Here is a 12297-nt window from a genome sequence, read left to right as displayed (position 1 = left end):
TAAAATCATGAATCTCAGACTCTCAAGTAGACTGAGCCCCTTGAGCTAATGGTATGTCTAAATAAAGTGATAATACAGTACTGTACAATGTACGTCTCCTAAAGTTTACATGAATCCCCAAATACTCATTCTACAAGTCTGAAGAGTTCATGATTGTTACTTTTGCATTTGTGGCAAGACGTCAATAATGTGGTATATTGTAGCACCAATGCATTTTAATAGAAGATTTGAGGATCAGACCTCATGTCATTCTGGATATCAGTACAAGACAAAAATTCTGATTCTTGCGTGTTTTAACCTAACATGTGTCGACTCAAACTGCAAGGTGTGAACTGCAACGCAACTCTCAGTTTTAAACTTAGACATATTCATAAATGGTTTGAAGTGTGCTATCTCTCCAATAACATATTCTCCTTCATGGTTTGGGGTTGAGTTGGTGGTAATCTGACTTGTGACTCCATAATGCCTGCAAAGCCTGTAGTGTGTATACTACTGTAGTATAGACTGTAGAGTAATGCCTAAAGAAAGAGTTGTAGTTTTACAAAACCTGTGGAATATGCACATACTCTTCCCTGCATGACTTCTGCTATCTCCTCTTCCAATGGATATCAAGTTGATGAAAAATAACATCACATAAACTTGTCGTGTTTTGTTGACATTCAACCTCCAAACAAACAATCCTTATATTGACCTCCATGTTTCAAAATGTATTAAAGAAGACTGGATGGTGGAAATAGCTTATATGTGTCTATTTTGTCAACTTGGTATCTAATTTTCAGCCACATTATTCCACTAACACGACGCATCCCATTCCATGCCTCCCCTACAATTGTATTTATTTCTGCCACCTCACAGAAGTGCTCTTGTTTCTTCTCTATTCCTGATTATGAACCAGTCCTTCAATATTCCACAATGGCTTTTGAATGTGTCTCCAGGATAGAAACACTTGTAGATGTGCAGGTTTAAGGAGGAAAAATGATTCTTGTTGAAAGAAAAAAAAGAGAAATTTGACAGGTATATGTATACTGTGATGGTTAAAAAACACAGAGAAGATGGTAATGCATGTGGTCTTGATGTAGAATAGACACAGAAGTGATTCTGCAAAGAGTTGTGTTTTAGTTGGCAGCTTTAACAGGTAAGAAAATAGAATGTGGTCAAGGAGGCAAAAGATAATGTTAAAAAAGGAAGTCACAGATCCTTACTGAAGATCATTTACAATTGAGATACATTGTCTGTGTATGTCCGGAAAAAGTATTACAACTTTGAGGATATTACGAAAGGCTTTAATCCGTTCTCAGCACTGAATCTTGCGTATTCCTTTTGTTTTGGACACCAAAGTGATGCATTCAAAACAGCCCATTTGGAGTATTGTAGGACTGGTTGGTTTTTACTTTCAGGCATTTTTTCCCTCATTGGTTTGCATTTTTTGTTTTTATTGTTTCCACCCATCTTCAGGGTGATATGGGCTTGCCTGGAACCCCTGGCATAGATGGCAGAAAGGTACATATTGTCCGCTCCCAACTAAGTGTAGTTAAAATGGCTACCCCTCCAGAGTCTCTGAAAATGAGAAGAAAGTTAATCATTGCATATTTCGGGAGTTAAACAGACTCCTTTATGATTTTGTTTTAACAATAACTACGAACAGGAAAAGATTCAGGCAATACTCTCATATATTGCAATGATTATATTTCTTTTGGTTTTCTTGGAGTTTTGTTATGTTAGTCTTCTTTCCTGTGAATTCTTCCATGGTTTACATCAAGCTTTTTAATCTTTCCATGTATTAACTTTTTCCTTGTTCACACATGTATGTATGCATATCAATATATAATGATTCTATAATTGATTGACATCCATTTTAAATTGTTCCACCCATCTGCTGTCACATGCTTTGCAGCCTTCATGAAGAAGTGCCTTTGCTTGTCACTTTCATTTTGCATTCAGTCCATCTTGACTCCCCTTTTCCACAGGGGTCAATCCAAAAACATTAAGTTTGGAATGGACCTTCAGGGTTATCATTCACTTCAGTCTGCTATTGTATAGTTCTAGTAAGAATGGGGTATTTAAAGGCAATGAGCTGACATTTTAGTTTCATCATGTATTTAACCTCCTTGGTTTCATGCATTTTGTATGCAATACTAGTAACTCATGATAACTTGTTCATCATGAGCTTGCTACATGTACATGTAACAAGGGTACTTCAAAAGTAGAGAACTAATAACTTAATTAAGCAAGCTTACTGCACACATACAAAAATTTTCATGTCAATTTGGTAAGGTATACAATGTATTGTACGAATAAAAGGCATGTGAACAGTGAACTGCTGATAGCTTTAGCTTAACTCATGGTACTTGTTTTAAAAACGTTTACCTAAAGATGTTCATAGAACATTTGTAGAACATTGGGTAATGTTGGTATTTCATGTAGGCTAACCTCTTACCCATAACAACAGCTGTTAAATTAACCTTCTTAATTAGTAGTTATTTTCGATAGAACCTAAATGTTGCTAGACTTTACAATTAAAAAAATACATTTGTGCTGCTTGACTGGGCCTTGCCATTGCAAAGTTTTAAATGACAGCTACTGTAATGAAGAATAGACACACTAGAAATTAAGATGTGCATTCTGCTATTCCTCTCAGGACATGTAAGATAACATTGCTTGGATAACTCCTGTTGTGCAAAAAGTGCTAATTATTGCAAAGCAAAGGTGAGAAGCAGTATGTTGTCGCAGCAGCAGCTTTTTCCTGCAACGGTCTGGGCATAGATTAGACTTTGAACTTGACTATTGTACAGTCTATTGATCTACTGAGAGATGATCATGAACTTGTGTTACACCATGCCTTTGTGCTCCCCAGGGGTCACCCGGGGTCAAGGGTGAAAGGGGTAGACGGGTAGGTACCCAGTACATTACCATTCCCAGGATTCTGTGAGAGTTTGCCTAAGGCACATGGACACCACAAATAAAGGGACATCAATGTCATTTATAGGTTACAGTGTAAGCTGCCCAGCATATGATAAGACAGAGCCACAGAGGTATAGACCTCATCCTGTGTACTCGCTATTTTATAATAGGAGTATTGTAGTTAAAATGGGCCATGAAGTTAAGACTAACTTTAAAATGGTGTCAATTGACTTCTAAATGCTGGACTCAATATACATGTATGTACTCATAACATTTAGTTGTTTGTTTCAGTCAGCTCGAGCTCAGCCAAACGTAATCTCAACTTTTTCGGTTAGCCCCGTCTCATGAACAAAATGTTACAAAAGAAGACTGTGTGTCCATAGGTTCAGAAAACTCTCACAGAATCGTGCGAATTAATGCACTGTAGTGTACCACAGTGCTGCATGTGCACAGCTACCATGTTCCTCTCTCCTGGGATGTCCAACATGCTTTCTTGAAATAACAGCACCTAAACTATTTCCATACAACTTGTATGGAGAAGTGCACATGGATTCCCAACCAAGAAATGCATGTCGCACTGCAGTGTTAAGGTGTCATTATTTTTTGCACACATACACTGGGATAATTAATATCTCAGACAATGCCAGGTATGAAACTTGTCCTTGGTGTATGAAGTACAAAATTGAAAATGTGTGATGAAACTTTCGTGTCTGTTTGCTGACCCCATTCATTATTGTTGTACTCTAAGTGTGGAATGTTAAATAAATGCAGATCGTTAAGGTTTCAAATACATTTCTGTTGCTTTGTAACAGTGTTTCCTTTTCTTCTGAGATGCTTGATTTGCAAAAATTGAAGAGGAATTCAAATCTTACATCGGACAGCCATCCTTTGCCTTGCCTGTAGCTGTAGTTCCATATATCTAGCACATTGCAGATACATGTACATGTAAAGTTCTATGGCTAGTTAACTAGGTTGAGAGAAACAGATGTAAAATTGATGTATGTAGGTAGGAAATTGAATTAAGAGACATTGTAACTCCATTTCATGCAAGAAATTCTAGGCAAAATTGGCATGGCTTGCTTCTTTCAAGTTGGTGGAGGTACAAACTAACCTTGCAGGTTGATACTTCTTGCAATTCAGCCTCTGATTCTGACCTTGTGAAAAAATAATACACCATAGACATAGAAGTTCTTTCAACAAAGAAAGCACTTCATTATACATGACGAGATGGCACAAGACATCTGCCTCAAAGCAAGTGGTAGGATTTGCTTGCGGCAAATGTAATGTTGTCATCTTCCTGTCAAGCAAGACCCCATAGGTTTGTTAAATGGTGGCAGAATACGTTAAGCTTTGGTCAGCATCACAGGCATTTACTCTATGGTAAAGTGTATGCTATCCACATGTACTATCATGATGTTTGTATGATGTATTGCTTGTTGCAGGGCCGCCCTGGTGCTGACGGTGTCCCTGGCAAAGATGGCGACCCTGGCCTACGAGGACCACCTGGCCTGCCTGGCATCGGAGTGAAGGGTGACCGAGGAGAGATGGGTCTGCCTGGACCTCCTGTAAGACCCTCCTGGAATCACTTCTTGTGTTCACAGATAACAAAAACAAGAGGCCATTTCAATCAAACTTCAAAGCATGCTTGTTTCAGTGATGTTGGTCTAACTTCAACAGAGCTGCAAGACAATTTGTGCTTTTCAACAAAGTTTGGCACAAGGAAAATGAAACAGGCTGTGATTTACACCATTTAAAATTGTCATCCTTGTGAGGAAAATGTCTGTCATGGTATCATTGTTCTGTAGGTGATTTTCACAGTAATGTAGGTTTTTATCTTCTGTAGGTGATAGGTGATTTTATTTCTTATTATGTCATGGTTTTGTTTGCTATCTTCTTATTAACAATATTATGCATCACTTATTGGACATTTACTCTCACAAGGTGAAAGTCTTATTTGATTGACACAATATGGTGTTTGTCTCGTTAGTTTGTTCTAATGCTAAATGCTAATATTTGTTCTAATGCTAAATACGACCTTGATTTAAACCAGGGCGATAAAGGTGAAGCTGGCAACGATGGTGCAGAAGGCCCCCCTGGACCTGCGGTACTTGCCCCCCTCCCCAAAAATAGACAGGAGTGAACATGTGGGAAATGTGTTCTACTATAGGACTTTTCACATTTTCACTTCTGACTGTTTTTGCCAAAATTCTTTTAGTCTTTCAAGTCCAGAAAGACCTGCCAAACCCAACAACATTAACATTTGTAGAAAACAAAGAATAGACATCATATTTATTTGATTAATCAATTTTTTTATTTGAATTTTTTCTTAGTTCATGATTTTTCACTGACATTTTATTTTAACTAAACCCCATGTGGTAAGGTTGACAGACATTAGCGACTGTAAACTTTGAGAGGTCTTTCTGGACTTTAAACCCATAAAGTATAAAGGTGGTTGGTTGCTTTGCTGTAAGACATTGAATCAGATATATTCTATTGCAATAGTGCTTATGACAATCCTTTGTTGTGTTAACTATCTTGCTGGTGATTTTAACACAAATTTGCCATAAGATGTTTTGCTAAAATGGAAAAGGGTCAATTTTTTCTGTCCTAGTGCTTTCAGTGACAACTAAGAAACATTTGGAGAAGTATAATTGGTTGCACTAACGTTACTTTGCATCTTTAATTGACATGAATTTATGGTTCCTAGTAAAAAAAAAGTCATACTAATCGACTTAATATTGACATGTTCAATAATGTATTACGGTTTTGTATGCTACACTTCAACTGACAATCAAATCTAACCTTTTTTCTCCCCCTTTTCAGGGTGCTCCTGGGAAAAAGGTACAGAACTTGCCCTATATTTTACTAGACAAAGTTTGTCCTGTCAATTGTGTTAAAAATACTTCGTCTGAAAACTTTTCTTCTGTTTGTGTCTCAAAGATTCTGTTTGTATAAAATATATCCCCATCTGTTGTTGTTTTCCCTCTCATTTGGGCAAATGCTGAGGACCATGATTGTGAAATTGGAGTTAAATGAATTCTACATGATTGCACTACAAGCATGATCAAAATATATTCAGTTGTGCCAGGCTTCATTCTCAACACATGAAGCAGTCACAACTCACAATACCATTTTCTAAGCTACAACATATTTGCCCATGTGAGAGGGACTGTTGCTGTTGACCATACCTGGGTCCGATGGCCTACTACTGGAACTGGTCTTCTGTTTTCTTCCCTCTATTTTCATATCTTCATTTGTAACAACCTCAATGTGCCTCAATCTACTACCTAAGTTCTCCTATCAGGTACCATGTCTCACTTATTTTCTCTCCCTCCCTTTCTTGTTGCATCTCTCTGGCTTCTCTTGTCGTTCTCCCCCATTCCTCGTTGCACTTGTGCGTGTCTGACACATGACATAGGGATTTGATGGCAAAAAGGGAGACAGGGTAATTCACAGATAGTTCCTCCCGAGTGGTGTGTGCTGCATAGATAGAACGCCATCTCAGCACCTCTAGTGATAATGGTTGATTAATTGTCCCCTAGTTGTCTTATGAATCAGAAAAAGTGGTTTCTTCTCTCTCACACAAGTACACGTTCAAAGAAACATACACAAAAAACACACAAAGAAACACACATTCACACAATTTCTTTACATACATCCACACTTGCACACACACACACACACACACACACACACAGACACGTTAACACACACATAGAAACACACTGTCTACTTGTTGAATGTACACTGTACTTAAACCTGAACCTACATGTAGGCCTCTGCTTTATGTGCAAATGATAGCATCCATTCTATTTCTGATGCCCCCAAGAAACTATTCTTTCTGACATAAGGCCAGTAGCTGCTGTAATGTAGTATGCTGCTGTTTTTTTAAGTTACTGTTATGCTTTTCATTCATAATTATTCGTCACGTTTAGAATTGTACATTTCTCGAGTCAGAATTATACCAGAATGATTTTATGTGGTCAGTGATATTAATTCATGATGTACGTTCAGACTCAGTTCTTGTATGGCTGTAGTTTGTATTTTCCCAAACAGTCCTAACCATCTCCAGTTACTGTACTACTATATAACAATTCAGATTTGCTTGTTCTAGAGACTAGTCATAAAATAGTCCTAAAAGCATGATGAACTCATTATCAGATACCATATTCTTGAAAGATTGCAGAGTTGACATCCTCCCTTGAGGATTCAGTGTAGACTAACTTGGTAGGTGATTCTGTACTCACCCCTGTCCTCTCTCTTAATGATAGGGTGATGCAGGAGAGGGGACTGCTGGTCGTACAGTAATGGTACATATTAACTTCTCTGTAATCTTGTAGGTTGACATAGTTTCTCCTAAGCTCACAAACAAGGAAGGTTTAATAATAATACTGGTACATTGTAGTAGTAATATAAATTGTGGGCAATTCATTTGTCGTTTGGTAGATTGAAATAATTTCTCTAGAGGAAATACTGTTAATATAGAACAAGTCTTTGACATAAGATTGTATGTTAACATATCATGCTTCTTCTGATTTGGACTGTGTTTTATACACTTTTGAGCACTAAGTGTAGCCATTGTTGCATAGTGTCACAATTTGAGATGTTACTAATTCTTTTGTTGTATTTGTTACCTTCAGATGCCAGGTCCAAGAGGCCCTCCAGGACCAATGGTAAGCTTTGGGAGTACAGTGTTATTTCTTTTCCTTTGAGTTTGACTATAATTATTTTGACTTTGATGATGACTATAAGTGAGTGAGGAAACAGTTAAATTGATACAGATGTAACTTTCTAATGAACTTTTATGCTGTCAGCGTAACTGATATAGCTACCAGACACAAAATGTTAAGAATGTTTAATGCCAAGAAATAATATTGGTACCTTGTGTAAAAAATACTGTTATGTAATGAAAATAGCATACACATGTATTAACGTTACTTGTTCCTTGTGTCCTTTGCAGGGAGCTCAGGGATTAAGGGGAGAGCCAGGACCTAAGGTAGGGTATTTGAAACTTAGATTTAATGTTACCTCCTGCAGCTGTCTTCAGTATTGTTGCAGTATTATCAACGTGTTCTATCTTACTACAAAGACTTGGATGATGTTCTACCACCAAGTCTACCACCAAGTTTCTTTGGTACTTGCTTGTATCTTTGCTAAGATGATTCTACAAGGATTATACTTTTAGTAAGTGAAAGAAGAGTGCATACAAGGGTTACCAGAATGTTGTGTTAGTCTTAATTTTACTTATTGCCCATTTAACAGCCTTCTTTGTTGACCACTTTTAGGGAGAAGTGGGAGACACAGGGAAAACTGGACCAATGGTAGGCTTTATGCATTCTTTAAAAGGGAAACATCTCCAGTGAGGGAAGAAATGCATACACATGTATGTTAGAGCAGGGAGGCTTTAGAACCTCCTTGGTTAGGGGAAAAATATATATGTTGTAATATGAATGATTGTAACAAACCTAGCACTGCCCGTAGCTCCCTGAGACACTACTACATTGTAGATTGACTGGTGTAGCCCATAGTATCTCGGCTTTAACACCACTCTGCCATGGCTTGGTGATTAATGCTGTTTAATGACACTGGTGCCGCTGCAATATTTTCCCTATAGAGGTATGATGTAGTGGTGACACTGCTAGTGTAGTGAGTAGTTGCCGTTGACTTCCCTACCGTAGGGTCCGGCGGGTGCAATGGGACCAGCTGGGGAAAAGGGAGACAGAGGACCCATGGGGCTACCTGTAAGTTCACACAAAAGTTCCACCTGACTTCACCTGTGTGTTGGTGTGATCCTAACTATCATCTAAATCCCCCCCCTCCCATTCTGGGTATGCAATGGCACATCAAGTGTATTTCTGACCATTTGACCTTTGTTAGCTGAATCTGAACCTGTGACCTTTAACGACTAAAAGTCTTTCTCTCAAAATATAATGCAGTCAAAGGAAACTTATTATCTTTTAAATGTAGACTAAGGTTAGATGTAATATTGTTTTTTTCCTTAATCAGATGGGTAAGACAACGTTATGGATGTCAATGATGTAGGATATCTATTAGTCAATATGAGCGACTGATTATCTTTGAAATCAGAGTGTTGTCTGTTTTTTGTTGTTAAAGATTTGTGCACATGTAAGTTTAGTCTACAAACACTTCCTCAAAACAGTACAGCAAATGTACATTATTGAACCAAAATTGGGAATTGTATTTGAATCGTTTTTGGAAAAGTTGAAGATATTATGTCTGCAGTAGCATTATATTAAGTTATGATAAGTTATTATATTAAGTGTTGGTGTAATGTTAATGAAGAAAGCAAATTTTCTCTAGTTGATATTGTATTCATACAGATTGAAGGTCACAGGTCAAGGTCATACTAACTCAGGTTAAAGGGCCCTCAAAACCATTGCTGCATCAGCCGCCATGTGCATACTTACAATGTATTCCCATGTCATGTGACCGAGTATGTCCATAACTTTTTGCCCTCCCCCTCCCCCACATCATGTCCATGTGTGAAAATTACCATGAATCCATAATCCTTAACATTTTTTACTTGCTTACTCATGATTGGCTTGGTCTTGACAAGTTATATGCCAGCGTGACTTGCAGTGAAAGTTTTGAGACAGGTGAAGAACATAACCTTTCATTTTGAGGATTTGGCTGAAAACAAACACCTGAGCTGAGATTCAAGCAGCTGCTCCCTGTTTTCCAACAGAGGTTTTACTTTGTGAAACACATTACAACAGAATTTAAGAAAAAGATTTCTGTACTTCTCCCCACCAAAAAATGACTACCAAACATTGATGATGTCTTTAAAGTGGGTGTTCTGTTCTCAGAACTTTACATCCAGTCGACTGGAATGTTGCTATTGGTCAGGTTGAAAACAGTGTGGATTTGATTGACAGCTAACAACTGCTTGCCATTGGCTAACAGAATTGCTGTGCACAATACTAACCATTCACTCTACTAACCAATGGTCACTTCCCTCTGTGCTTGCAATGGATAGGGGGTGTTTTTGTCCCATATGTATAAGGTAACACTAGTCTTGCATTATGTAAACTTTGTACTGCATTTTGTAAGAAGTTTTCCCTTCTGATTTACCCTTTTTACCAAATTTCTTTAATACTAGTAATTAACATTTAAAAACCAGAACTTATACAACAACGGTATTAACTTTTGCCGGAAAAGGTATAGACAGTTGTAGACACAGTCAATGTACATAGATTGTGACACAACCATTTGTGAACTCTGTATGTAGCTTTCAAAGTATTGGAAAACTGGAGGAAAGAAGAATTGAAACTCTTACAAAATGCAGGCTGTGAAGTGTTTTTTGTAGACGTGTGCATTTTAAAGCTTTTTAGCTCGTGTTGCATAGTTAAGCACATTCCATCAGCTTATTTTGGCTGCGGACAAATTATGGCATAAGAGTTAATGCACGGCTTAAATACTGTGCATTGTACTCTTTGATATTGTTCATTATGAAATTTGTGATTGCGTTGTTTACAGGTCAAGGCAATATAATGTATGTCACAGATTCAGATGTGGTAAATGCACATGTGGATTCATATAATGGATGTCGAAAGTTGTGCATTTTAATGGCAATATTCTGAAATGATAAAAGTTGAAATAAATGTAAACCTGTAATGACATGTGCTAGTGTGAGAAGAGCTTTCACTTGGTAATTTCTTGTTACATGAAAATTCAGTTCTCTTATAGTAATGACTGTATTTTTCTTCGTAATGTCCATGATTATATTGGCTTGACTTTGGCTTTCATATCACAATGCCATATAAAACAAGTCATCTCGGCTGAAATCGAGTCTTGCTGAACTAAAGGGGCTGTTTGTTATCAAATTTAAACCTACATTTTAGTTTAGCCTGAAGTTTTCTGTGACCTGTCATACAAACCCCATGTAAACCTCCCTCCATGTAGTGTGGACTACTTACCTGTGGGCTTGAGCAAAACCACCACGAAAAGAAACCGGCCTACTACTGATGAGTAGACCCCTTTGGTGACAGTAGTGAATGACCCCCCTATGTCTCCCTGTGTGTGGAATGTTGTTTTGTGATGCCTGTGCTACCATTGCCACCTTTTCAGGGCCCTGCCGGGATAGGGAAAGCTGGCGAACCGGTAAGACTAATGTCCCCTAACCTGATCCTCATACTCATATGTACATGCAGGCTTGCTAGTACATGGGGTAATAGGCAACAGTTAGTGATCAGACTTTATTTAGCTTGTCAAAGACTATTAAGACACTAGGGCATCTTCAACAGTCTTATAAAGCCTGGTTGCCTGAATGTTTTCCCATGTACTAGCTGGCCTGATATAGTTGCTATAGCATGTCCTGACTTGATGATTGTCCATTACTCGTATCATCATAGTCAGAGCATGACACAGCAAAACTTTCTACCATCTAGAAGGATGGCAACTACCGGTACATGTACACTATACCTACTAACTCAAACACGAAACCCTGTTGAGTACCGTTTTATCCTCCTTACATTAGCCCATAGACAATGTTTAGAGAGATGTCTCACTCACTAACTTTCATCAGGGCCAGTACTTTTTATTGGAATTTTTTTCTAAAATCGTTTATTTTGCGTATGGGTACAGTATACTATACAGACATTTTTAAAACTTCGTATCCATTTTTTCATGGATGAAATAACTTGTATGGGATAGATAGACTGAGGATGGACACTGTTCCCATGGTTACCATTACCATGGTGACTGTTACCATGGTATTGGGACTAACTGGAGAATAACAGGCTGAGGGAGTATAGAGGGATGTTGTTGCCATGGTTACTAACCCTAGGACCTGTACTACTTTTCCCCAGGGCAAGGATGGATTGCCTGGTCCTCCGGTAAGTAAAAACTATCAACTCAAATACATCTTTTACAGTGTGCATGTGTAGTGATAAGAAAGGCTAGTTTGGTCATCAGTTGAGATACACATTAGGAACTTTATCTATAGTAAGGCAGTCCAGTAGATAGAACATTAGATTTAGATTGCATGATGTTCAGCTTCTTGTAAATCAAAAAACCTTTTGTGAAGTTTGTATTATGGAACAAACATTTAGTGCTGAGATACTATTTTATGACCTTTTTCCATATTTGTATGATTTTATTGTTAGTTTGCTGATCGGTAATTACCTTGTTTTTAGGGAAGGGGTATAATCAGTCTAGTAGTATTCATGAATTAAACCTCAACTGTCAAAGTGTACAACACTCTTATTATTTTCCTCCTTTGTTTCTACATAGGGAGCACCTGGCATGGTCGGACCTAAGGTATTTCCCCCCTCCCTACCACATAACATCTACTAAGTACTAGTACTACAAACCTACTAAGCGGTGTGAGGAACTGAAACAAAGTATTCCACCTTCCATTTTATTTCTTCCATTGTA

At 37.9% G+C, this 12297-nt stretch overlaps 1 protein-coding gene across 29 annotated transcripts in view; it reads left to right on the top strand.

The window, feature by feature from the left end:
* Positions 1–12297, top strand: part of LOC109478394 (collagen alpha-1(XXIII) chain-like) — a 102828-nt gene that overhangs the window by 75771 nt on the left and 14760 nt on the right. For 16 of the 29 annotated variants that reach the window (XM_019780040.1, XM_019779945.1, XM_019779988.1 and 13 more), the window contains 13 exons: positions 1456–1500; positions 4344–4466; positions 4952–5005; positions 5725–5742; positions 6194–6205; positions 7173–7211; positions 7542–7574; positions 7862–7897; positions 8187–8222; positions 8580–8642; positions 10990–11022; positions 11730–11756; positions 12154–12180. In XM_019780040.1, the coding sequence (XP_019635599.1) occupies positions 1456–1500; positions 4344–4466; positions 4952–5005; positions 5725–5742; positions 6194–6205; positions 7173–7211; positions 7542–7574; positions 7862–7897; positions 8187–8222; positions 8580–8642; positions 10990–11022; positions 11730–11756; positions 12154–12180 (546 nt within the window). The remainder of the gene's footprint in view (positions 1–1455; positions 1501–4343; positions 4467–4951; positions 5006–5724; positions 5743–6193; positions 6206–7172; positions 7212–7541; positions 7575–7861; positions 7898–8186; positions 8223–8579; positions 8643–10989; positions 11023–11729; positions 11757–12153; positions 12181–12297) is intronic. The other 13 variants (XM_019780031.1, XM_019779974.1, XM_019780102.1 and 10 more) reach the window with 8 other exon arrangements.

Source organism: Branchiostoma belcheri, unplaced genomic scaffold, assembly GCF_001625305.1.
Source record: "Branchiostoma belcheri isolate BF01 breed outbred unplaced genomic scaffold, Haploidv18h27 scaffold106, whole genome shotgun sequence".
In the NCBI taxonomy this organism is placed as follows: Eukaryota; Metazoa; Chordata; class Leptocardii; order Amphioxiformes; family Branchiostomatidae; genus Branchiostoma; species Branchiostoma belcheri.
This window is presented reverse-complemented; position numbering and strand designations above follow the sequence as displayed.